The following is a 27,784-nucleotide window of genomic DNA, read 5'->3' as shown; positions in this document are numbered from 1 at the left end:
GCAGTAGCAGGAAGGTCATTCATTCATTCTGATCTAGGGCCTGCCCGATGCCTACATCACAAAATGGAATGAAATGAATGTGTTGGCTGCTACATGAGCAAATGAGTGTTCAGTGTGGTGAGTTAAGTTTTTGTATAGTGCATTTTATACACAGTGGTAATTCAGTGTTTTACATAGAAGGAATGAAAAAAGGCAATGCAAAAATAAAGGAGTGAATAAAATGTAATCAATGCTTGGAAGTGTATTAGTGCCTGTTATGTAGAAGTTCCATTGTTTGATAAGCCAACACAACACCTCAATGGCTGTGGTAATCTAAATCAACAGAGCAGGGTATGAACAGCTGGATGGAATGTGCACCATTGTGCAGCTGACCAGATGAAAGTTGGAGTACTGCATTATTGTAATGAAATGTTTTAGTTGACATCCACCAATGAACAAGTGGATGAAATGCTTGTTTGGTTTACATTATGGAAAAATAGGCCCAATTTTTTTAAAAAAGGGTTTACTAAGTATTAATACTTAGCCCTTGCCCACCTTCTTTCAGTTTACAAAAGATCTACTCCACCTTTTTTTTCTTAAATACATGGGCAGCACAAGACCCCTTGCAGTATTGCTTGCTAAACACCAAATTATTTTCTTTTAGAAACAGACTAATCATGGGTATCACTCACAAAAGAAAACTACTTGACACATTTATGCAAATTCCTGCTCCAACACAAATAAATTCACACAATCCTGGACTCTTCTACTGCCTCCAAATAAGCACATCTCCCTCAAACAGCTTCAACTATACAAATGCTTGACACTGACATGCCAGTGTGCTGTCTATTCTCATCAAGCAGCTGCCAACAGGAAGTGTCAGAAACAGACAGAGCATGACCATTGCTGTGTCAGCACTACCATGCATCAGAAACACTCTAAGCCAGATACATCTACTTTCATGTCCTAAGGGGAAACCTCAAAATTAAGCATTTACACACAATCATGATGATCAGAGACTACATGCCAAAATCATTTACACATTCACCCTTTGCAAATCCAATGATGTACCTGGATTAAGAATCTGCAATTATCATAATACATTTTTCTTAAGACAAAGCTGAGAAATCTGTGGTTGGAACAGTGTACATGAAACACCACTCTAAATTAATTTCACATTTTTAGATATATTAAGGCATCGGTTCAAACACATGTGCTCAGATTAAATCCCACACTGGGCTGTGTACAAGCCTTCACATCTTTTTCTGGTTCACAGTACTTGCACACAAAGACAGATTGTCATAGTAAAGAACAGATTCTTCAACATTATGAAGCATCATTTCATCAAGTCACAGAAAAAGACTCCCGCTTTAAAAACATTAAAAAGTGTCTCCAAAATTGTGGGATAGTTAGAGAAAGTAAATCTACAATCCTCCTCCCTCCACTTTCCTTAAAACGTAAAGGATTCCAATGCTGTCCACAGTCAAAAAGGTGCTGAAATCGGGCGACACATGAATCTTCTTCAGATTGGCTCCCATCGTGTAAAACGTCTGCAGGGACTCTCCTGTCTCCACGCTCCACCACTGCAACAACAAAAACAATACAAAGACTTTGACCCCTGGGAATTGTGCTCAATGTTATAAAGTTACAGCTTTTTACCAACTTCACAACATAGAAAACTTTAAAAGGACCCAACACCCACACCAGAGGGTCTCTGTTCCCTACAGCTGCACTCAAACGCTCTATTCCAGTCAAAAAGCAGCAAAGGAAATGTTGCTAAATGACTGAATACTAGTGGATTACAGTGCCTGAGCGGCACCGCTCTCACTTCTGCAGCCTGACAAAATGAGGCCGCCGTGCAGCTACCGGCCAAACCGTCAGAGGCGATGACAACAGATGCTTCCAACCGCAGTGCTTGTTTTTACACTCTCTGCGTGCAGATGCGCAAACACGGCACCCCCGACAGACTCGTTAATCACATACCCTTGTGAATTAATGGCTCTCCTTTGCATTTAACAGGCTCGTTCTACACAACTTATGGCTTTGTGCTAAAATTTCACCGCCCTGATAGTCTTGTGCCCCAAGTATCAAACCTCCAAAAATAAAGCAGTCAGAGGGACGTGACTGCCGCGTGCAGGCAAAGCACATTGCTTTGCGTCACCACACAAAATGCACAGAACAATGGTATGTAAAAAGCTTAAATACTTTCATCAAGCGTGTTTGTACATGTCATGTTTGATTTGCACTGAATTAACAAATCACTCGAGTGCCTCAAATTCGAATCATGTCCAAATAGCTCAAAAATGTATTCTTTCCATTGGATGAACAAACTATAGCCTATTCTTTAAAAAGTTAAGGAAAGTTGCCATGTAAAAGAAAACTTTTACCCATAGTGCTAAGAGAGCATCTGAAAATTAAAGAATCTTTTCATGCTGGTGCATGCTACAAAAAATATATTTTTAAAAGTCATTACCACATTATGCTTGCACTTTACGCTGATGTCAGGACACTGAATAATGAGTTAAAAGCTGCAGATGGAAAGAACAACTTTTCTGTCCTGTAAACACTTTTGATGCAAAAATCACATTCTGGTCACAAAATACACAACCCTGAATTTGTAGGCTTTTTTTGTGCTTGTGAGCTCTTTCCCAGACAACATGCTTAGAAGAACTATTATGAGTAAAAGGAACCAGACCTGCTTCAATTATTCACCTGGCCAAGGTCATGTCTTGTACCAGCGTGTACTACAGATACAGACACAGACCTGATTTTGTTCTACTCCTCTCCAAATGAATGATTGTGCACCTTAAAAATGCAAGCCAGGTGACAAAAAAAACATCAATTTGTCAACCTGAGGACGATATGGCTTTTGTTACATGTAGCATCATTATTTATGCATGTAGCAAAAGCAGATTCAAGAAGTTTCTTTACAAAGATCTGCACAAGAGTGGACAGGACTCATCCAGACCTCAGTGTCTCAACCAGGAGAATGAGGGGAAGACATCAGATTGGTCTTTTATGATTGATACAAGTCATGAACTGCAAATCTCCTGAGAAATAACATTTCCACACACAGAAGCTGATAGGAATGGTTAAGTCTGAAGATCAGGGGTCAGCAGTCATCCTCTGACCCTGGAGATGCTTGAACTTGAGTGACGCGCCCAAGGGTATAGAGGAAGTGGATATGGCAACCCTGTTGCTAGTTTGCTCTCCTCCCTTGTGTGTTCTGGGTTACAGACTGCCAACAAGGCTGGGCTATCAAGACCGTATGCAGTGGCCAGACAAAGTGGCATACTTAAAGTGAAACATTTCCTCATGAAATGGGATTATCAGACCCAGGGAACAGATTGGACTGCAAATGACTTCTGTCCGTACAGGACTTCTGCTTGTGTTCTCATTTGCAAATAACAAAAAATTAAATTAAAAGATTTCGAAATTGCCATTACGACCATTTTTGGACCAACAACCACATGGGATTCTTATGTTTGCAATTATCACAGCATCTATTTTCATACAGCACTTTTAACCAGACTTCTACATCTGGAGCAGGGGAGAAACAAGAGGCGAGCCCACCTCAGACTTCAGCTAAATTATTCATTTAACACCTCAAAGGCTAAAATATTGATGCAGACACATAAAGAGATAGAGTAAGAGTCCTTTTTCCTTTATTTCCACTCTGTCTTTGTACTTTTAGTCCCCTCTCTCATTTCACTGCCTGCGGTGTGTGGAGGAATCCTCCGCTGGCATCCGCACACGACAGTATGACAAAGACAGGGAGTACGCCATGGTGTCGGACCTCTGTAGCATCTTTCCCGCGTGAACACGGTTTGACGGGTCATCTGCCGGGTGTCAGGGCCAAATCGCTGAGTCATGGCACCAGCACACGTCTGCCAGCCCGAAGCTAAACATTCAGATCACTTTCAACCAGATCAAGTCAAACTTCAGTCATTATGGAAAATGGAAAAAATAAATAAAATTGGTGGCTTTTCAAATTCAGTCAAGGAGGATGGCAGGGAGAATCAGTTTAAAACTTGAGCAAAATGTTTTTTTCACAGTTTATGAGGTGCTGTGAGCAAATGTGCAAAAAGGAACATTGGCCATTGAGAAGACAACCTTGAGAGCAAATGTCTGCCAAACCAAAACATTTGTCTCAAAGTCAGACGTCTCCCCTCTGGACAAAACCCAAATGCACAACATCACTCATCAAGTACACTAGGACATGGGTGTGATGACATTTTAATAGGGAGTTAAAAGGGACAATTCGTCCAAAAAAAAAAAAAAATCTCTCCCAAACGTCACGCAAAGCACTTAAAATCCAATTTTGGTCAAACATATCGTATGGTTTCAAAATTGCTTGGAATATAGTTCAGTTATGCATTTATTCTGTTAAAGTGTAATTCGTAAACTGTTCAAAAACTTAACTTAACTATAATCGTTGGGCAAAGCAGCCATTCCCATAGCACAAAAGAGAAATGTAGAAAGCAGAGCAGTGACAGGTGTTGCGATCTGTGTCAAGTTTTCCTACGGTACAAGTCCTTGTTCTGCCGCTGGCAAACATTGAGTGAATTCTCTCAGAAACTATTACATAATCTATTTGCTTCAATGAAAGACTACAACCAAAACACCCCCCCCCCCCAAAACAAGCTTCAAAGCAAATGTTTATTTTACCTACAAACAAAGTCTAACTTTTATTTGGATTAAAGATGCCAAGCAGATCATTTTTATTTGATACAACAACAACTTTAGAAAACAAATTTTCAATTTTATCGGGGCCAAGCATAAAGAGCATAAGTCATGCCAACATGGCTCTAAGCATCAGACCAACGGCAACAATGAACAATTAAAAGACATTTCAACATGATTTTAGGCTAAATGGCTAAAAAAAAAAAAAAATAGTAATTTGATTTAATGGTTATCATATTCAACCACAAGGTGGCGCAGACCGGAAACTGGGTAGTCAGGGCATCGTGCCAAAGACGATAGTTTCATAACGATACACCATTGCGTTCGTAAATTAGAGCATTTTACTACTAAATTCAAAATGGCTGACACCCAAAATGGCATATAATAAAATTAGGTATTGGATGATTCGGCATTATGAACACTGAATTCAAGGAGACTAGTTTTCTGATTTTTGGCCAAACCGTTCAGAAGTTATAAGCAAAAAAAAGACTAGTGTCACTTAGTGGCAATGTGTAGGTAGCCTCAGGTCATGGTTGTCATAACACACCAAGCTTGGTCAGAATACGCTAAAGCGCTGTAAAGATATAGCCTCACGTTCATTTTGACGGGCACTTCGTCAAATTCGTTCGCACGTTATTCGAAAACGGTTTGACGAATCAACTTTAATTCCATAACTTTGTCGGCATGGTCTGAAGATGATCTGGTTAAATTTTCGTGAAAATCGGAGCGACGGCCGAGAACTTCTTAAAAGTGGTATTATCCGAAAATTCTAAATGCCGGAAATTTTCATCCAATCGTCTGAACTCAAGGCCATCCCTCACGGTTCAAAAGTTAATAGCATAAACGCGAGTCAAATTTTGGAAAGTTGGTGGCTTCAAACTCCAAGTTGGCTTATTGAAAATTAACGAACACCCAGCAACTCTTTCAGTCCCTGCCAAATCCATTCTCCCTCAGTTTCTCCTTTGAGTCACCATCTAGTTAATGTCAGGATGGCTGTGAACGCTGTGCAGAAACAAACAACGGTCCTGACAGGACGAGAACAAGTCCATCACCCTGGCTCTGTTACACCTCTAGACCCAACAGCCCCAAGTGTTGCTACCGCTTCAAAACAAATGACTTTTCTCACCATTGTTCAACAGCAGAAACAGACAAAGGAAATAAAGAGTCTCTTATTAGCAGGTGAATGCTGTTGTGGGACTCAGAGCAATAAACTGCTGTGATATAAGAGTTCTGTCTGGTAGAGGTGAAGGTCTGGATGCCCTGGAGCTGATGTGTGTGAATTACTAGGAGTCTCCATACAGCAGCCAAATCCTCCAGAGAAGAAACACTATACGTGTGTGTCTGCGTGTGTGTGTGTGTGCCTGACTCCCTTTCTTACTTTTTTCTCTCTCTGTGTGTGATTTAATGCGTTTGAGCTTCTTCCTCAGTAAAGGTGTAATATCCTGGTTGACCTGTCCTCCAGGAAATATTTCTGTCTCATGCAAAGAAACACTTTGTCACACACACATGCAGCTACAATAACCGTTTGTTTATTATGAGTGAAAGCTAAACGAAAAGCTTTATAAATCACCCAGACACACAGAAAACATTTACTTCTCAGAGTGAAGGGCAAAATTAGTTATCCAGACTCATATACGCAAGAAACATGCATAAAGAATGACGCTATGCGTTACCCAACAATCTGTTGACTAGATATAAAAAATAGTGACATAAAATGACATGCAGATAAAGACAGATGCAGACTACAGACATCCTGATGAATGAAACAAAGGACAACACAGACAGGGGAAAAGTATAAAGAGACAGATGCCCTGCAGATTTGTCCTCTGTGTCTGTCCTCATTGAGAGAGGACATGTCCTGTCTCCAGTCCAACCCACTTATCCACAGAGAAAGATTCTGTGTTTAACGATTCATGCTACGTTTGGTTTCAGTTAGGGGTGTCAATATACAGGTACAGAAAAACTGGACACTATAACATTACAAGCTTTTACTGTTAGCACTAGTGGAACTGAATGAATTTCACAAACACGAAACGTGATCGTTGTCATCTGTGAATCAAGCCAATCGTGAAACAGCAGTCATCACAGCTTGTGCTGTACTTTGATGTCACTGTCTGACTTGAGACGCGCCAACGCCACGTGACTGCAGAACAAAATCATGGAGAACATGGTAGGCGTAAGCTAGAGACGCACTACCTGCAGCCAAAAAGAGTCTGCTTGCCGGTGTCAGAGTAAAAAGACGAATGTATTTGACAACCCAGTCTGCAGGAAGTGCCAATCGACAGCAAGTCATTTTATACACTTTGTAGGTAGTTACAAACTCTCTCCACATCCCTGTGGATGCACATTTTTTGCAGTGATTCAATGGCCAAAAAAAAAAAATTTGATGATTTGGTTTATATTCTTTTATTTTAGATTGCAATAGATATCGCAATTTAATTATGAAATATTTTGGGGTCGATAATTATATATACATCTGATATTGTGACAACGCTGGTTTCAATCACTGGGACATCAGAAAAAGTAAATTGACAACTTTCAAATATCATTAAATAACCCATTGCTGGAGTTTTAGGCAGTATCACTCCAACACTGAAAAAACAACATTTATGAGCATGCACTAATGCGATTACTGTTAACACCTCACTCACTTTAATGCGAGTTGTGTTTTAACAACCATTACTTAAACCTCTATGCATTTTACCCACCACAAGAAATAACTGGCCTCCTGCCATCCAAAACAATGTCATGTTTTTCTACACGGATGGACTGAACTGCAAACCTGTCAAAGAACAAGCGTTGATGACAGCCCGATACAAATAGACACGACACCGACAAACTACGGAAGGCACGCATCAAAAGATGTCGATGCGGCTGAGAGACAGATCACCTCAAAGTGAATGCAGAGCTGCCATGCGGAACAAGCTCGGGCATGGCGAGACGTACAAGACTCTTCCTGCTGCCTGAGTGACAAGCCAAAGCCAGAGTTTAACAGAGCAAACCATGTCACTGAAATAAAAAATGTAAAAGAATATTAATGTAGACACATTTTATTTACACTATTGGTGACAGAGTTGGGTTGCTCATGCTGTGGTGCAAGTTTAAAACCAGTCCAAACTTCTATGAAATAAAAGCAAATTATAAAATATGGAAGGGAAATGAGTCCAGGGATCATTTACACAAGTAGGCTAATTGACCAAAAACAATCCATTCCAATAAAAAAACGGACATCACTCAACATCCTCTCGGATAGATTACCGGATCCTGCGGGCGACGTGAAATCTCAAATCAGAACAAGTGCATCTCCAGCAGGAAGCACAGCGTGACACGTCATCTCACACACCTCCTTCCTTCGTGTGGTCGTAACAGATTTACAGCAGGTTTGGTTGGGTCTGATGAAGAGGTTTGGCTGGGGATGTGGAACCGACGCATGCGATGATTAATTTATCATTTGATATTACAGACAGCGGGATCCTGAGTGAGAGGACAGCCGGTGATCAATCAGAGCTTATTATCGGGTCTCCGACGGACCCGTCGCTCACGCGCTCGAGCAGCGGGTCAGCCTGATGCAGAAGCATTTGATAAACTGACGGATTGATGCGAGATGAAGCATTACGCCAGTAACACTTACACAATGTACAGACGGGCTCAGAGTATATTAATTAAGTCGTCGCGATGTGTGATGGATAATGGGTGACATCGTTGATGGAAGCGAGTCTCGCTCAGTTCCTGACATAATGTGCCTCTGTGGCATGAGGGATTGGCCAAGTGTCTGCCTGATAATACAGATGAAATGGTGATGACATCACAAAACAAACTAGAGATAATGGAGAGACTTCATCCTGTTAGCAAGGCAAAGTTACAAAAACATGTGGATTTTTGCTAGATATCAAAGAATGTAGGCCAGTCAAGTATTACTTTTGCTCAAATAATAATGACTGCATTTAGGACTAATATAAAGATTGCATTCAACATGGCAGGGTTTCAGACCGACTCAAATGTTTACCTTGTAAACTCAGACTTTTCTTTGAAGTGAATCCACTGTAGCGTGATTCCTTAGTTTCGATTCAATGAACAATTACGAACAAGTTCTTTTCAAATGAAAAACAAACATTTTACCCAGCCCTAAACAATAACCCCACATGCAGTTTAGATTGAATTTTTTTTAAATCATGAACCCAGAATTGTTTGCTTGTAAACAGCAATTGCATCTATATAATGCGTGTACCTTGACGTATCCGCCAGTAGAGACGAGCACTGTGTCATCAGGGGAGAAGTGCAGGTCGGTCACCCATCCACCGTGGAAAGAGTCCATGGAGTCCTTAGTTTCCCGGGAACAGATCTTCAGGAGAGCTCCATCCAGCATGCTCCACAGCTTAAACACAAAACCATACAACATTAAATGCTACACAAAGATAGATCCACAGTGTTTTTTTATAATGCATCAGTGTTTCTCGTACGAATTTGATCAGAAATCGCTTGAGAAAATAAAACATGCCAAATGTAAATATATCCATTCTAAAGCCTGATTTACAGATATTGCACTGAGAAACGCAAGTGCAAAACGTGCACATCAGTGGCAGTAAACAGTGTTAAATAATAGAAATGTGAGCTTTGAAAAACAGCACCACAGGCCGAATTATAACATCACAGCATTTCTCACTCTGTTTGTGCTTCTCTCACTTTCCCCATTTTCCCCTTTCTCTCTGCAAGCAGCATCTTTAATTGATGAGGTAGAACTTTCCTTTACACTGAGCACTGGGACCCCATCTCAGAGACAGACAGACAGTTTGGCAGAAGTGACAAGCAGGGGATGCTGAGTTTTGAGAATTGTGCTATCAAAACATTTGTCTGTATGTCGCTTAAAGGGATACTCCACTTTTTTTGGAAATAGGCTCATTTTACGACTCCTCCAGAGTTAAACAGTTGAGTTTTACCGTTTTCGAATCCATTCAGCCGAACTCCGGTTCTGACGGTACCAGTTTTAGCATAGCTTAGCATAGATCATTGATTCTGATGGGTCCATTAGCATTTCTTTCAAAATGACCAACGAGTTTCAATATTTTTCCTATTTAAAACTTGACTCTTCTGTAGTTAAACCATGTACTAAGATTGACGGAAAATGAAAAGTTGCGATTTTCCAAGCCTATATGGCTAGGAACTACTCTCACTCCGGCGTAAGAATCAAGGAACTGTGTGGCTGAATGGATTCGAAAACGGTAAAACTCAACTGTTTAACTCTGGGGGAGTTGTAAAATGAGCCTATTTCCAAAAAAAGTGGAGTATCCCTTTAAGCATCTGTATTAATTCAAACATCTCCATTTGAATGTTCTCAACATGGCCATAATATCCACACAGAGTTTTAAAATTCATTATAATTGACAACCTTTGCCAAAAACATTTCTTTAAAACCATATTAAGGTGATTCTTCAATTAGGGAAACTACTGTCCCTTATGCATGCACTGTTGTTGTGAACTTCACACCAAGCATGTTTAAAGAATAATGGAGTCTCTACAAAAACATTGCACTTATGGAAGTGAGCACATCAGGAACAGACTGATACAGTAATTTGAAGACTTTTTACAAAGACCTGAAGGTATCTTTACTAGAATTTACTACCAAACCAGTTAATTGAGAATGAGAATTTAGAAAGCGTCAATTTCTTTTTAGAAATTCAAACTTAAAGTAAGTAAGTCTAAACTGAACACCAAAAAATGATAACATACCAAAATCCTTTTGAAATCGGATCAAGGCCCCGGATCAGATCTTTATACCTTTTTAACACAGATGAAACAGTTTCATGTAGTTTAAGATTTTATTCACCCTTATTTCTCCGTTGTCATCGCCCGTTGCAAGTCGCTTGTTGTCCCAAGAAAATTTGCAGCTACGGACACAGTCCTTGTGTCCCTTCAGCAAAAACGTCATCTCCCATGAGGCGCTGCTCCACACCTTAGGGAGCAAAACCAGCAGTTACAGTATAAGCCATTTTACTGCATAAACTGAATAGGAGCGAAACTGAACAGTCTGCCACAGCTATTTTGTGTTGTGTACAAATTTGAAGTGATCTAATCTCATTGAGGATCACTTTGTGAGAAGATTAATACATCTAATAATAAATGGGATGGGAATGCCTCAAGGGTGAGCAAATAACATCAATTTTCATTTTTGGCTAAACTGCTGCTTGAAATATGCGTTGTCCTAGCTCTAATTTTAGTCAGTTAGTCATTGAGGCGGGTCCATTTGGCATGAATGATTTTTCTGATCAGCACTCCAAATTCACATTGCCATCCTCTCTCTCGCTCTGGTCGTTGAGAAGGTCTGGCAGACAGACGTGAACATGGCGTCTCATTAGAAAGCTCTTCTGGTAGAAGCGGTGTCACACAGATTGAGAGAATCTCATCACACTCAGGCGAGCAGGCTGGACTCTGACCTCCGATACCACAAACAGAAGACGCTACGCCTTTGTACCGCATTCACGCAGAGTTAATTAGCAAGTATTTGGCAGTTAACGCGAGCACCCTAGGCTCAGTAAAGATACTCCAGATAGTCACCTAGCCCTGTCCTTACACCGTACCAACACAGACACGCACCTACAGTAAACAAACTAGCGGTGTAACAGGAGCAGGTGTTTGCACAGTCAGAGCCCAGGAACTAGACAGAGGCAGGTGAAGCTCTGACACTTTAAGGTAAAGAATATCTTGTCCCGTGACATTGATCTGATGTATGCATTTTTGTGCCCCTTTTCACTGACCTTAGCAGTCCTGTCAGCAGAGGTTGTGGCAAAGAGCCATCCGTCAGAAGACACGTCACATGACAGAACAGCACCCTTATGACACTCAAGGTCTCGCTGCATCTGCCCTCTGTTCAAATCCCAGACCTGCAACAGAAAGAAACAGACTACTTTGGCTGAAAATGCCAAGAGATACTTTCCATGACCCGTGATTTGATTACATGGATTATAGTTTGAGTTTGAATTAAAATAAAAGTATCCATTCAAGAAACATGGCATGAAAGGTTGCTAGTTTTAAACATTTCTGTATTTTCCCCTTAAAATAATGACTACGTCCCACCTCAGGATTAGATCCAACAACTGTAAATCATGAAATATTCATACAATAGTAAAAAAACACTTTTTGTAAAAAATAAATAAAAGAAAATAGAAAAACTCATAATTTACTTTTACTTCCAAACATTACAAATCAACAAGCACCTCTTTTCATGGAACAATTGTTGAAATAAGGCCATGTCATTTTTTGGCGCAAATTTTAACACCAGTTAACGCAGATGTGGGTGTCAATGATTGTGTATTGTTTAAGTGCTGTTCCTGTCCTCACCATGTCGTTTTTCTTTAGTTTAACATTTACGGAGTCATTCATTTCACTGTTGATGCATTGTGTTAAGAATTCAAACTAGACAGTTACCATGTTAAATGTTTATTGTTTTCAATTAACCACTAACATAATATAAATTGTCACTTACATACTGGAACATTTTCCAATACCAAAAAGACGAAACCCGGTCACAGTAACTGCCACCATTTTTAAACATACATTTCCCGCCAATAGCAGGCACAGTTAATTGTTCTCATGTCTGAGGGGGAGATTAGTGTTCCGTTTGATTCTTCGTTAAACCATAATTAATTGAGTTTGTTTTGTTGCCAATGTTTATATATTTGTATTATTCTAACCGTTCATATTTGTTACTGTTAAATCCTTTTTTTTCCATCTTAAATTTCTTTATTACCTTTAATTACTTGATGGTTTATTCCAAGTGGGAGGGGCTTATACTTTAAGAGGGCCAGTGTTGTAAAGAGGCTCGTAGAGTGAGTTGGTTGCTCTGTTTTATTGTCAATTTATTGGCACAGCCAAAAGTTTGTTTGCGGTTAACTTTGAACAGTTTGTTATTTTTGTTTCTCTTGTTTTTTGGGGGGAAAAACACTGAACTTTGACTTCATCAGCACATCACTTCATTTTTTTTTACACCTCCATCTGCCAGTACATTCAGAGCAGTGGTGCTGCTACTGTTTGAACATCTTTGAGGCCTCTGTGGCAGTAGGCACACCCCTGACTCTCGCTTTTTAGTAAGAACCATGGTTATTGTAACAGTCAATAGAAATGAGCTAAATGAGGCCTTCTCGTCATTCTTCACATTCTGCATGAGCTTAAATTCAATTATCTTCTTTTTCTGAATTGCATGCAGAATAGAAGAGAGATAGCAAATACCTTAACAGTGCCATCAAACGACCAGGAGAATAGATGAGAGGAAGAGTTTAAAAGGTGGAACTTCCTGACTGGCTCCTTATGACCCTCCAGCAGCAGACACTCACCTGTCCTCCACTTCCACACCTGCAGACAGGCAAATGTTCAAACTTTCATCCTACTACGAATGTCCTAAAAGTCTTAATGGTTGTCACTATCCGTTCTTACAGAATTTTAACGGGCATGCAGCTGTTCACAACCATCAATTACTAAGTTATTCCCCTCACACTTCCTCTCCTTGTCATCAACACAATGAATCAATGAGCCCTGTAATAACCCACTGTCTAAAACTTCTCAAACTAACAGAACAGCTGCAGCAGGAGTTTGTGGGCATGTGGCGTAATTACTAAATTGCACCTGCAAATCAGTAGAGTTGTCATTCAACTGTCCTTACAGCCAGAAAATTAGGCAAATAAAAAGGTTATACAAAAAAGGTGCACCATCCGAACACACACCGTAATATCTCTGTCCACACTGAAACTTTGCATAAGATGAAGAAAAAAAAAAGAAAAAAAACAGTTAGGCATTTTTGAATGTAAAAAGATTCAAATAACCACTAATTTATTCCCTAATAGACAATTCTTTGCATTTGACTATGGCCCTTTCCCAAATTGAATCCTAGGGCCTTGCGGTCTTCCTCAGAGTCCACACTTTCATGAGGTAATGCCACTTTGAAGCGAGGTTCACAGCAGACTTCTACCTGACAGTCAGTAGCTAAGTTTCCATCCACTTGTCAATCGAATTATCTGAAGTTCGGAAACAAAACCTCATGCGAATAAAGCTGGTTTCCATCCAACGGCTTTAAAGCGAATAAAAACCTGTGCGTAATGACCTCACATGCTGTTTTGCGATCAGATTGGTTTCCATTCATTTTCGCACTGAATCGCACAACATTCAAGCCAACATTTTTTGAACAAAGTTTTGCTAGACAAAATGCAATTCATTAGTTATTCGGCAAATAATGTTTCCATCAGCGTTTATCGCATAAGCTGTATATCGATCAAGATAAAATCCGATGAGACCGAACGAATTTCATTTGAGTCGATATTCATGAAATTCAATTGAATTTTACTGTTTCCATAAGGCATTTTTCATTTGAGATCACTTAATTCAGATAAAAACGTGGGGATGGAAACATAGCTAGTGTCACAATCAGCTGCAAAGGGGCTTTTGCAAAGGGGCTTCACGAGCACCCTTTTGAATCCTAAAATGGCAAACGGGAGACCCTACTGCTTGTGGACTTACAATGGCCACTAAATGTCTGTCCATAAGACCACAAGTGTGCCATTTGGGACAAGGTCTATGATGTTGCATATGTGGTTTAGTTAGAGTATTTATCTCCCATGATCTCAATTATGAGAAACAGCTGCAAGTGAATTACCCGGACAGTAGCATCTTCCGAGGATGTGATGAGGGTTTCACTGTCGTCAGTGAACTGGCAGTGGTGAACAGTCCTAGTGTGACCTGAGAGCTTCACCGTTTGTCCAGATGGAACCTCAAACACCTTCAGAGAATGTAAAACAAATTAAATTAGCAGTGCATAATAAACCAAATTGCAATTGCATTTATGATTACTGGTACTTGTGCTCAATTACGCATTGTTCAAATGTTTATTAACTAAAACTGAAATTTAGGAAACCGGAAAAAAAAAATAGCAAAGTTCAGAAAAATGAAAACATGCACTTGGAAAAAAAAAAACACACAGATATGAGATGACAAAAATAGCTAAAGAGGAGAGGGGTGACGTTGAGATGACAAAAATAAATAAATCCTTAAATCTCAGGAGAGAAATTAAATCAGAGAGAGAATTACGGCTTTTTTTGGTAAGGAAAAGACAACATAGTTGTACCCTGCATTGACCTCAAGATAACATTTAAATATATAAACCACTAATAAAAAAATCAATCTCAAACTTTGGAAGTTAATACTATATATCCAAGCAGTTTATAATAGCACACTTGAAGGTGGGTCTCTGTTAGGCATTCAAGACCAACAGACTGACTATCGGCCCTCTTTGCTGCCTATAAAACTTCAACACAAACTTAAGTTGCCTGGGGCTACAGGAGAACGGGCCATGTTTTTGAGGGAAAAAAACACATATGGTCACATGATCCTTCAGAAATTATTCTAATTTGGTGCTCAAGAAACAATTAAATGTCAATTTATCACTATCAATGTTTAAAACATTGTTAAAATCAGTGTTTAAAACAATTTATATTTTTGGTGGAAACTCTTAAACCATTCAGGATTTCTTTGAAACAATCACAAAAAAAAAAAAAAAAAAAAAGTCAAATGTGAACAGCCTATAATACATTTCACATACACTGCCACTCACCATACCTGCACTGTACCTGTCTCTAGCCCTAGTGCCAGCACAAAATCACGCTGTAAGTTCAGCAGCTGCAAGGTTCTCCATCCAACGTTCTTCAGAAACTGTCTAACTTTCACTCTTCCTGTCTGCGCACACAAACACAATTCTCATCTTTCTACTACAACTCAATTTTTCTGGGATTTCATTGATGCCAGGCTCTCCTTGGGAGTGGGGGGTTCTTGTTCTTGACCTGCAAGAAATGCACCATTACAGACTAACTGCATTCACACTACAATTGCTTTAGTTGTGAGTAGTTGGTACGCTTGCAATGTTTTGCTCAGTAGCCATTTGGCGCCCTCTGATGTTTCATAATGGTACCAGCATTACTGCAGATGAAGCGATACATTTTTCTAAAGAAAGTTCAGAAGTCAACAACTATCAACATCAGAATGACCAAAGTTAGTTTAAATACATCATTTTATTTTTATTTAAATGCATTTAATTTTTGTAATAGCCTGTGGTAAACAATCACAGCGGCTGTAAACGGCTTCATTTGTATTGAACCTGGAACATTTAAGTTTTATGCATTTTACATTAATTTAACTGCTTCTCTAAATCTATCTGTGTCTTTCTCTGTTAAACACTAACAATGAGGCCGATATGGAGTGGAGGGATCTAAATAAATGGTTGTTTGGCAGTAAAGGGGTAATAAATCTGAGAGGATGGAGAAGACACTTTCATTCCATCAGTTAGCCGTTACCTCTAGGCTTCCCCACTGTCCCAAATATATCAGTCATATCCATTACACTACAGCACACACAGGAGGACAACGCTCGCCTCCAGAACGACGACAGGCACAAGGGAAAGGTTTGGGAAAGGAAGGGCGAGAGATTAGAGGGCTGAGTGCAGTTGACAGCCACGGTAAATCATTGCCAGAGGCGAGTCAAAACACCCAAGCATCTTGAAGGCTATTTTTACCCAGAGTGCCTTGCATGCCCAGAGACTCCCATTCAAAATGAGTATAATATTAGGATGACAACTGGCGATGAAGATACCCCACAGGTGAGCTGCAGTACCTGCACAGATCCATCCGCAGTTCCCAGTGACACAAAAGCACCATTTCTGCTGATACAAGTACAGCGAATCCTGGAAGGCAACTCTTCACTCTCGTACAGAATAGCGCCGGTGGATGCAGTCTGTACCTGAAGTTTCACAATGCAACATCACATGTCATATAAAATGCAATCCAACTAAAAACAGCTGTAAGCTAACAATAGATGCTCTGGTGGACAGTACCTGTAATCGGTTTCTGCTGTCGGCTGCCACTATTGTAACGTCGCTCAGGGAGAAGAGAACATCAGTGTCCCGCTTCAGAGCCACAGCAGAGGTGGTGTGAACTCGGTCCGTCTCCCACAGCTAGACAAGCGTTAACACTTGTTGTGATAACAGATCAATACGGTTCAAAGAATAACTGCAAAAACTAAAAATCACACTACAGGGAGAGAGGGACCAAAGCTAGCTTACTCTGATGGTCTGATCATCAGAAGAGGACAGCAGCAGTGAGCCGTCGGGTGAAAACTGGACGCAATGAACCCAGCTCAGGTGACCGTTGCATTCGGCTTTCTTTTTACTGGTCTCAAAGTTCCACAGCTGAAAAACAACAGTCCTTAGCACAGTGGGTTTTTACATCATTAGCCAGGCTGACTTGACTTATTCCATGCTTTACATTGTTCATCCATATTTAATTATTCGGAGTAATCCAGTTGAGATTTCACACTGTACATTTGTGAACATTCGTATTTGCATATGTATGAGGCTAATAACACTGATTGGACAAGGGCACCACATGACAAGTATGTAACCTCTTAAATGCTTGTCCTGTGAACTTAGTCATGTAAATTTGTTAATTCTTATAAAACACAACCGTTCAAAAGTTTGGGGTCAGTTAAGAGTAATTAATACTTTTATTCAGAAAGGATGCATTAAATTATCAAAAGTGGCAGTCAAGACATTTGTGACAAGATAAATGCTGTTCTTTTTAACTAACTATTCGAAAGAATCTTGGGATAAAAAATAATAAAATGGTTTCCACAAAAATATTAACTGGTCAACTTAAAAAAAGAAATTGCCTGAGAAACATTTATGAAATGTCACCAAATCGGCATATTAGAATGATTTCTGAAATATCAAGTGATACTAAACAACTGGCTGCTAAAAAAAAATGTTTTGCACAGGAATAAATTACATTTGAAGTTTATATTAAAATAGAAAAAAGTCATTTTAAAATTGTAATATCACAATTTCTTTTTTCTTTATTTTTGATCAAATAAATGCAAACTTGGTGACCATAAGAGACCCAAACTTTTGAACAGTGTACTATGAGAGAAGGAATTTAAAAATGAGTATTGTTATATCTTCAGACACAGCATGATATTTAGGAGCAACAGCAGAGAGGATGATTCAAGGGATTAATTAAGAGAATATTAACATTTTGGTCAGTTGGTCACAAACCTGTTGTATGAGGGGGGGGGGGGGGGGGGGGGTAACCCCCACAGTTAGAAGAGAACAAATAGGTTTGGAAATGCTTGCACACATTTTAGCGCTGTGTACCTCTACAGTGTAATGAGAGAGAGCGACGGCCAGCAGGCTGCTGTTGGGACATGCGTGGCAATACTGAATTGTGCTCAGACGACTCGTCTTCATCTCCAGCAGCATGTCTGATGTCTCTACGTCAAACACCTACAACACAGGTATACAGTTAAAGCAAATCATGAGCACAAGAGAAGCCGAAGCAAATCACCCACTTCATTCATCTTTTCTGACAGCCTGAGTACTGAAAGAGGAAGATAAGTTTTATTAAAGCTTTACCTTTAATTTGTGCATTAAAGAACATTATCATCATAGGATTTTCCTATGATAATTTTAATTAGTTTGTGTGATGGGCATGAATCAGACTTCAAATATCAAGCTGTTACAGGCACTAAATCAAAAAAATTTAGTGGCAGTGCCAACACTCGCAAAAATCACTTACAAACACAGCGTTCCTGGCAGCACAAATGATCCGTGAGCCGTCGGCTGACCAAGTGCTGCATTTCACAATGGCTTTCACTTCATCGTCACTCTCTGGGAAAAAACTGTTGACATCGATTGATTTCCACTCGTTCGCAGACGACACCTCAAACAGCTGCCAGATACAAGACAAAAGTGCAAGAAACGCATAAGAGGGCACCTCAAGATGATCCAGCAGTTTGAGCCGTTCTAATAAAGGTGAATTTAAATACAGTGTACATCTCAGATCAGAAGTCTTATTTTTACTTAAAATAAAATATGTTTTAAATCAATTAATGTACCGGTATTTAAAAAATACAAATGTATAACACTATAAAAGTATAGTATTAGACTACAGGTAAATAAGCAAATAACTTGGCGGTGGGCAAACCAGTTTTGAAATGGCCTCACCTTCAAGGTGCCGTCATTGGATGAAGTGGCGAGGTAAGCGTCATTAGGGGAGAAGCAACAGTGATTGACTGGTTCCATGTGTCCAAACATAGTGTTTTGAGAGGTCTTCTTGTTGGGGTTCCATAGCTGCAGCCAAGACGGAGACGGGGAAAAAGGAAAGCAGTGTAAAAAAGTCAGGACACATGGATTCAGGAAGAAATGGATAATGTGTGTTTAGGGGTCTTTAACACTGTCAAGGTTTATGGAACAGGACAGCTAATATAAGAGAAAAACAGGAACTGTCTTGAGTTCAACACATCTGCCGTTACATTGTCGAAATCTCATTTCAGAGTGTTTCTTTTGCTCCTCATGCAGAGATATTCCACAAAAAGCCCCTTTTGTATTCACACCTCCACTGGGTGGGGTGGGGGGTGCTCTCATTACGTTTTTGACACCCGTGCGATCACTGTTTTCGCACCCTCAAATGAATACAGCTAAACTGCAGACTCCTGCTGTCACACTCCTACAGATCTCCCACAATTCTCTGAACATTTCACAAGCTGTAAAAATTACACGGCTGCCCCGTTCCCCTCCTCTGCTGTTCCGAGTGAGCATCCTACCAGCTGTCACTCGCATTACTCATGTTCACCAAATCTGACTCTAAATGTGGAAAGAGGAAATGAATGGCGCAGAAAGAGTGCAGATAAGGATTTAATTATCAAACACTTTGGAGCATGACTAACACACACCCGCTATGCACCAGTGACCATTTTATTAGAATATTTATATTATTATACAAAGACTCGTGAACTCATTAAGGAGGAGTCATTGGAAGGGTTACTGAACCGACTCACTGAACCAATCATGTCAACCCTAAAAGGAATAAGATTATTGTTACAATTTCTTACGGTTAATTATAATAATTACTGACAATATCCATACGATGTAGTCAAGAGTTTCACACTCAAAGGTTTAACAATAAATTGGATGTAAAAAGCTAGTTAATTTTTTTTATAAAATGTAAAATTAAATATTCTACAAAATAATTTTTAATTTCTAAACTACTAAAAATTCTAAAGACTACATTCAAAAGTAAAAACAGAACTCAAGAACTCTAAAAACATCTGACCTTGGTGTTGGTGAATTTGTCGTTTGAGCAGGTGGCCAGCAGGACACGACGGCCTGTGTTGGTGAACTGGCAGTGGTTGATCTGTTCCTCATGTTCCTCCCCAAACACTTTGATAAGAAGGCCTCGCTCAACATTCCACACCTACAACACACAAAACACTTCTCATTCTCGAATAATGTACACAAAGCATTTTGTATTAGAAACCATATGGAGGTTTGGATTGGAACAAGTTTTAATATTAAAAGAACCATTCTGGAGCCAACTGTTGCCCTACAAAAAGATAATTGACCTACAAATAAAATTGGCACGGAGAGAGGCACACTGACCTTAACCTTCCTGTCACTGGAGCAGGTTGCTATCTGACGGTCATCAAGGGAGAAGGCACAGCACAGAACATCTTCGTCATGAGCCTGAAGCTCCAGAAGTTTCTCTCCAGAGGTTGTTTTACACACCTAATGAGGACAAATATGCAAATATTTTGCCAGTCACATAAAACAGCAGTGTCAGGACACAAATGGATATTTACCCGCAATGTCTTGCTGGCCCCACAAGAGGCAATTTTACTCCCATCTTTGGAGAAGCAAGCATAGTAGATGGACCCCTGGTGAGGATGCATGACCAGCCGAGACAAACTGTCCTGATTATTTTTGTTCCTAAAGTGTCAAATCACACTTTAAATCAAAATCTCATTTACTACACGAAAGCCACTGTATGAGGCAGTCTGAGAGGAATACATACACCCAGTCCAGATAGAGCTGCCCTCTGCTGGCCCTTCTCTGCGCTTGCATCAAGGCTTGCCTGTAAACCTCAGAGCACGCGGGCTGAGACAGAGCCAACTGCACTACGTCAGGAAACGGCCTGTGCTCCAGCTGATGACCGTTCAGAGAGAGGAACTCTTGAAACTGCAGTCTCACCTCACTATTCTGCGTGGAAAACATTACAGGGGCTTTTATACAAATCATTGCATTCTATGGCCATTTTTTTCTTTCCAATAAAAATGTAAATCATCAGCAAATCTAACTTAAACTGTATAAATACCTCTTTGTCTAGAATTTCACCATATTCTACATAGTCGTTGATGAGATGAGCAGATCCCATAACCTGAGCTTTTTCTTTGACCCAGTCCAAGGAAAACATCAGTGAATAAAGCTCCTAAAAAAAAGAAAGGAGAATGTAATGTTATTAATGGAAGGTAATCATTAGAATACCATACATGAACTCCAGAGGAGGGGAAGTGTTAGTGTAATCATACTGTAGAATTACCTTAGACAGTCCCGCTTTAGCCATGTGGTACGGGAGGAAGTGGTACCAATACGAACATTCTTGATCTCCAGACCTGGGTGGGCTTTCGTTATAGAACAGCTGGTACTGACGGACCATCTTTTTATGTAGTTCCTACAGGAGAAATGAATTCAGACCATGTTCTGTGGTTTTCTCACTTTTTAAAAGAAAAAAGAAAACAAGATGCAATATAACTCACAGCAATTTGATCACGATTCTGTTCAGTGAGAAAGTCCAGCTGCAGATCGTGAAGGTAATAGAGATAGGGTCGCTGGTTACAGTCCCGAAACAGCAGTGATTTATTCACAAATTCCTGTAGGACATCCTCAACCTCCTCCAACTCAAGACCCCACAGCACCGACAGAACCTGCATGACAGAAAACAACAAATAAAACCAAATTAAGCTTTAAATACAGACTTATACAGACACATAAAAACTTAAAATATCCATTCTAATGCGGTCATGCTTGCAAGTATGATGACCATAAGATATGAATAAAAATAAGCGACAATGAGAAATTAGATTTTCTGTCTGACCTTAGCAGGCACTTTGACGTCTTTCTGCATGATGCTCAGGTCTCTGTACAGATGTTGATGTTCAGGCTCCAGAACCTGGAGGCTGGCATCCATGGCCTGGTCCAGAGCTTCATAGTCGTAGGACGATGACTTACGGATCCGCTTGAATTGCTTCTTCTGCAGCAGCCGAAGGTAATAGCTCCAGCGGTCAGGGAACTCCCTCAACAGAGCTCCAATCAGAGAAATCACCAAAGGAGAACCTAATGGAAGGAGAAACATTTACAACGGTCAGGGGTGTAAAGTACTTCAGTGATGGTACTTAATTCTATGGTATACAGTAATAATGAGGTTCTATTACTCTATTCAAAGGAGATAGACCAGGGACACGATGATTTACCAAGTCATTAAATTCGTACTTATTAAATTTAGACAAAAATGATTTCAGAAACATCTCATGAAGTGAACAAGCAATCGTAAGCTAAGGTAGAGGGCAATGAGCAGTTGAGAAATGCAGGGATCACATTTTGCATAAAAAAAACGAGTTGTACCTTTACATTCGCTCACAATGCTGCGGGCCTGTTCTGGAAGTTTCTGTGGTTTCCCATTGACATACAAAGCAAGAATTTCCAGGGCTTTATCCTGATCTAGACCGTTTTCAACTGGGACTTCAGACCTTGTACCTTTACAAAAACAAAGCACATAGAAACATGAGGAAACCTTTCATTTTTTATGAAATTAGAATGTTAAATGAATTATGCAAGATAACAGCAACAATAGACAAAAGAACATTTCTCTCATAACCTCATCTGAAAATAGCTTATCTCCAAGACCAGAGTTAATGTAATTAATGTAATTTCATTTAGTGCAGGATTTGCCTTGGATTTAATTTAAAACTCAGACGCAAGCAGGCACAAAATCCACCTACTCACTTACAAAACTAGACTTTTTAGGAATAGCCTCTCACTGTGTCAATCAATGCAATGCAAACCAGATACACTAAAATTAACTACTCACCGCTTACAGAGTCAGTCAGACCTCGGTTGCGCGTGGTCAGAAGAACTCGGCACTGAATATCAAAGGACCTGAGAGCAGAGCTGTCCCAGACATCGTCCAGAATCAGCAGGGACCTGATGGATGTACATAAGAGGAAGCAGCTGATATCAAAAGAAAGGCAATTTTTTTTTTTTATCTAAATTTTTATTTAGTTTTGAAGTGTTATAGTAAAAGACACTATGCGTCCAGAACTCACCTGGGGAATCTGCGGAGTATTAGGAACCGCAGGCGCTCTTTGGCCTCCTCCACAGAGCAGGCTGGCCGATTACTGGCTTCTGAACTTTGACCCTGCTCCAATCGGAAACATAGAGACTGCATCCTTACTAGCAGGTCTGCCCGCTCACATTGGCCAACAGAAAGCCAGTGAACACCATCTGGAAAACACTCTAAAGAAGAGAAAAACACATAAAATTTCCTTCGATTCCCAGGGAAAGCAAGAACTGATAAGAATGTAAAATGTGTACCTTGAAATGCAATGCAAGTCGCTTTGGATAAAAGAGTCTGCCAAATGTATAAATGTAAATGAGTAAGAAAAGCTGTTTTATAGCTTCAGCTGCAAGGTTTCTCTGAATAACGCAGATATACTGTAGCATGTGTGTACAGGAAGGCACAAGTGACACTGCTCGAGGATTGGGCGAGAGCACGTCTGCAAACAGCAGCAAGTGTGCCGAGAGTGACGAAAGGCCGCAAGGAAAGTGTGTGCAGAAAGCCCTTATATGGAGATAGTTTGGCCGTGTTTTATGCAAATGACAAATTCTAAATACAATGCATCCAAGTCATTACCCTTAATGAGAGCATGGTCTCGAACAGCCTCAGCAGCCATCACAGACTTCCCTGAGCCCGCCATGCCAAAAACTGTAACCCAGCCTGGTGTCTTCTGAAGCTGGTACAGCTTCTGCCGGATCAGGTTCAGCAGAGCGGGTCGGCTCACAAACACCACGGGTCTCTGAGGCACCCCACCGTCACTCAGAATCGCCTGGACTACAACAAAAGCAAAAACTCTCATATCTCATACTTGCCTACTTCAAATACAAGTTCATACATGTCCAAGTGGCTAAAGTGGTTACCAGAGGGAGACACTCCATCAGCAAAGCTCTTCTCTCCCTCGGGGCTGAGCAGAGGCAGGTCACTGTGAAGGAGGTTGGCTAGATCTCCGTAACTCTCTCTGATAAGTGCATTGTATAAGGAGATGTATGCCCTGTTGTCTTTCCTTAACAGCACCTCAAGCAGGGCTGTAGCCTGCTCTCTTCTAGTGACCTGGAGAAGCAGAAATAAGGAAACTTGACTTGAATTCCCTCTATAAAGAAGTAAAAACGCATGTTTGAACACCACAACAGACCTTGTTAAGCACCGTCGCTTCTTCATCATTCGTCAAGACGCCATCGCTGACCATGTGGTCCATCAAGTAGGAGGCTTTGATGTCCTGCTCCAGAGTGGCTTTGGAGCGCAGCAGACAGCTGCGAGCACGTTCCTCCATCTCCACATAAGTTGCGGCGCTCTTCTGAAGAACACTGCAGTTGATTGAGTGTTACTTAGCGCAACAGGGCAATCTGCATCAAACTAAGTGGTAGAGAGTACAAAAATAAAATAATGTTATTTACTCAAACAGGGGCCATATTACAGACAACCAAAAAAAAAAGATGATAATTTTCTGTTAGAACCTTTATTGCATTTTTGAGATCCTAACTTAAGGCCTGTTCACACCAAGAAAAATAACTGACTACAAACTATCAGAAATTTGAGTAAAGTGAATTCATTGCATGTTCAAGAAACCAGTTTGAGATTATTTGAGCTTTGTGATATGGCACATTATCCTGATGGAAGTAGCTATCAGAAAATTGGTACACTGTGGTCATAAAGGGAAGGACATGGTCCGCATCAATACACAGGTAGGCTGTGGCGTTTAAACAATGCTCAATTGTTACTAAAGGGCCCAAAAAGTGTCAAGAAAATATCCCTCAAACCATTAAACCACCAGCACCAGCCTGAATTGTTGGATGGAGCCATGCTTTCATGTTGTTTACACCTAAATCTGCCCCTACCATCTGAATGTCAGAAATCGAGACTCATCATACCAGGCAATCTTCTATTGAGTAATTTTAGTGAGCCCATGCAAATTGCAGCCTTTTTTCAATCTAATATTGTGCAATTTTGGTGAGCCCGTGCGAATTGTAGCCTCCATTTCCTGTTCTTAGTTGACAGGAATGGCACCCGAGTGTCTTCTGCTGCTGTATCCCATCTACGTCAAGATTCGACGAGTTGTGCGTTCAGAGATGCTTTTCTACATACCTCAGTTGTAACAACAAGTGGTTATTTGAGTTACTGTTGCCTTTCTATCAACTAAAACCAGTCTGGCTTTTTCAGACCATTCTTTTTAAACCCTAGAGATGGTTGTGTGTGAAAATCAGCAGTTTTTGAAATACTCAGACCAGCCCCTCTGGTACCAACAAACATGACATGTTCCAATACACATAAATCAACTTTTCTCAGTTTGAAGTTCAGCAGATTGTCTTGACCGTGTCTACATGCCTAAATGCATCAAGATGCTGCTCTGTGATTGGCTGATTAGATCAGGGTTAACAAGCAGTTGAACAGGTGTACCTAATAAAGTGACTGGTTAGTGCATAACAATAACACAAGGTTTTATCAAGGAACTGTACTTTCAGAAGGATTTAAAGTTGCAGAACAGAATAAACAATGTTTTTGTGTTTAGTGGACAACAGACCTTTAAAATGGGAAGTATAAAGTCATGTATCCACCCAGGTCCATTTGGAAATGGACATTTAAGGCAAAACCTGCTCCCTATAGATTTTTAAAAGCTAAAGGAATAGGCTAGTTCCAATACTGGCTTCTGACTGGTCAGCACAAAATAGTGAGTTATATTTCTACATAGCAATGTTCAATTAAGCCAGGCAGCATCTTTTATCGAATGATGCCACAAGGGTTAAACTAACGTTTTATTAATATTATTGACCGTTAACATTTAATACATTTAAAGGGATCAAATAAAAATTTACCCTCAAGTTGTTCCAAACCTGTATGCATTTTTCTTCTGTTGAACACAAAAGATGATATTTTGAAGTATTTTGGTAATCAGACAGTTAACAGCACCCACTGACTTAGGAAAAATAAATATACTTGGAAGTCAATGGGGGGCGTCAACTCTCTGGTTTCCAAAATTGTTTTAAATATTAAATTTTGTGTTCAACAGAAGAAACTCATACAGGTTTGGAACAACATTATTTTTTAATGATAACATCTGCACCATAATAGCTGCTTAACTATGTTGTGTAGCAGCGTTCAATTAAGCCAAACAAGCACTAACGTTAGCGTTATTCTCCTATCGAAAGAATGATAAAAGGATGAATTTGCTTAATAATAATAAATAGCCGCTATTATACGTAAAGTAACAGCTGAATCATAACCGAGTGGTGTACGCTCATTGTTCTAAGTAACGTTGAATAAAGCCTGGCAATATATTCTATCGGAAGCATGCCAAACGAATACATTTGCTAAATAAACTAACCCTTATTAACAACACAAATTACCCTAAATATTTTAATTGCTTTATATAAAATATGGAACATGGTAATGGCTAAGTAACGTTACAAATGCCAAGCAGCATAGTGTCTAATAACTGTCTTGAAACCCCTATAAACAAACTCAGTCAAGAAGTGTGTCAAATGTTTTTTTTCCTGGTAGTGCATGACCTTATCAAAGTTATGAAACTGATAGCAGGTCAAAACATAACGAACAACATGAGCAGAATACGCTAAACAAGTATTATAAAGTAAACCAAAACTAAGACTTCATTAATATACCGAGACAATAAAAGTACAGACTGTGTTTTTTACAGTCTGGTGGACATACTGTTTGGGTAATACTCGTACTTACGGTCATGTCACTGAATAAGAAGCAAAAATGGTCTGTCTCTCACGGTACAAATACTGAATGTAGTGATTAATTAATGCTAACAAAGGCGTGCGTCTAGAAAACGTACTTCAGAGCCTATTAGTTGAGAACCTACTAGGACGCTCAGTAAGAATGAAATGTGTGCGACATGCTTAATTTATAGACTCAGGTGTGGCTCATCAGCACATAGTAGCAGCTAGTGATTATTAACTGACTTCCGATCAGTTAACGTTAGTTAAGACAGGGAGATCAAATCTAAATTAATTTTAAAAGACATGTATACTTACAGATATTGTGCTTCGCGGAGAAATAATGGGACAAGACAGAATATTTCCTGCTAGACTGAGACCAGTGACGTTCAATGACGTTGAGACATTCCAAAGAAATTCAGTTTTAAAAGGATTCCAATTGTCCGTCCCTTTAAATGTGCGCTTCCTGCTTTTTGACACAAACAACTTCCCCGGTGCGCTTTGACCAATAGCGAAACGCCATGAAGTCACGTGACCTGCTGAAGTAATACAGAGTTTGATATTACTGTAACTAGGCAGACAAACACATGGCAGTAACATCTAACGTCGTTTTTCTCCCCCGAATAAAAAAGGAGCTTATTTTTACTTGGAATTTCATAATTTAGTCTTTCAAATTGACTTATGATAAGAATGTTTTTATTTATTTATTTATTTTTATCATCTCTTCTTAAAGTGTCCTTAAATTGCATTGTAGCCTAGCTTTTAGCTGCGTTTTTTAATTGGTAATTGTTAATATAGATAATTATTTTGTTTTTATTTATTTCATTTTTGTAGCCTTCTGAATAGCCTATTGATATAGTTGTAAGATCCACATGTGATTTCTACAGAATATTTTGAAATCATGTTTTCATGCCTGTGTGTTAAAAAAAAAAAAGATTTGTCTGCAATAAAATAAATGTACGAAACACAATATTATTTTCTTATTTTATAATATAGCCTACATATTATAAAGATATACAAATGTCGTTGCAAATAATCCCATATCCTTAATAATATGCTTTGCACTGAAAAACATGTCTACTCCAATACAGTGTCAATAGAAAAATAAAATCTATAAATAATTCAATAGTCAAGTCAGTTCATTGTCTGCAGTATTTTCTTAAGTTACCGTTACAACATACACACTGAAGGCTAAAAGACAGACTTTACTTCAGTCGTTCAGTGACCTCAAAATGTTCATAATGAAGTGAAATG

The 27,784-nt window shown here is 39.6% G+C and overlaps 1 protein-coding gene across 6 annotated transcripts; it reads right to left on the bottom strand.

Annotated features, from left to right (window-relative positions):
• Window positions 1-68: 68 nt before the first annotated feature.
• On the bottom strand, window positions 69-26,990 carry apaf1 (apoptotic peptidase activating factor 1). Of its 6 annotated transcripts, none has more exons than XM_079624173.1 (28): window positions 26,849-26,987; window positions 23,989-24,209; window positions 23,717-23,906; window positions 23,433-23,630; window positions 22,846-23,035; window positions 22,611-22,723; window positions 22,145-22,276; window positions 21,618-21,856; window positions 21,280-21,447; window positions 21,063-21,194; window positions 20,838-20,951; window positions 20,538-20,722; window positions 20,326-20,452; window positions 20,126-20,251; window positions 19,800-19,940; window positions 18,692-18,817; window positions 18,264-18,416; window positions 17,843-17,971; window positions 16,757-16,882; window positions 16,529-16,648; window positions 16,309-16,434; window positions 15,262-15,378; window positions 14,303-14,425; window positions 12,886-13,008; window positions 11,415-11,540; window positions 10,487-10,612; window positions 8,891-9,037; window positions 138-1,562 (listed from the first exon to the last, which is right to left on the bottom strand). In XM_079624173.1, exons 2-28 carry the CDS (start codon window positions 24,124-24,126, stop codon window positions 1,404-1,406), a joined length of 3,894 nt encoding a protein of 1,297 aa, XP_079480299.1. In that variant the 5' UTR covers window positions 24,127-24,209; window positions 26,849-26,987; the 3' UTR covers window positions 138-1,403. The 6 variants fall into 6 exon arrangements, 5 of the variants coding, with proteins under 5 accessions (XP_079480302.1, XP_079480301.1, XP_079480299.1 ...); XM_079624174.1 differs by lacking the exon at window positions 26,849-26,987 and adding an exon at window positions 26,544-26,692; XR_013799132.1 differs by having other exon boundaries at window positions 680-1,562; window positions 15,257-15,378.
• Window positions 26,991-27,784: the final 794 nt, after the last annotated feature.

This window comes from Phoxinus phoxinus (assembly GCF_949152265.1).
Source record: "Phoxinus phoxinus genome assembly, chromosome: 9".
NCBI lineage: Eukaryota > Metazoa > Chordata > Actinopteri > Cypriniformes > Leuciscidae > Phoxinus > Phoxinus phoxinus.
This window is presented reverse-complemented; position numbering and strand designations above follow the sequence as displayed.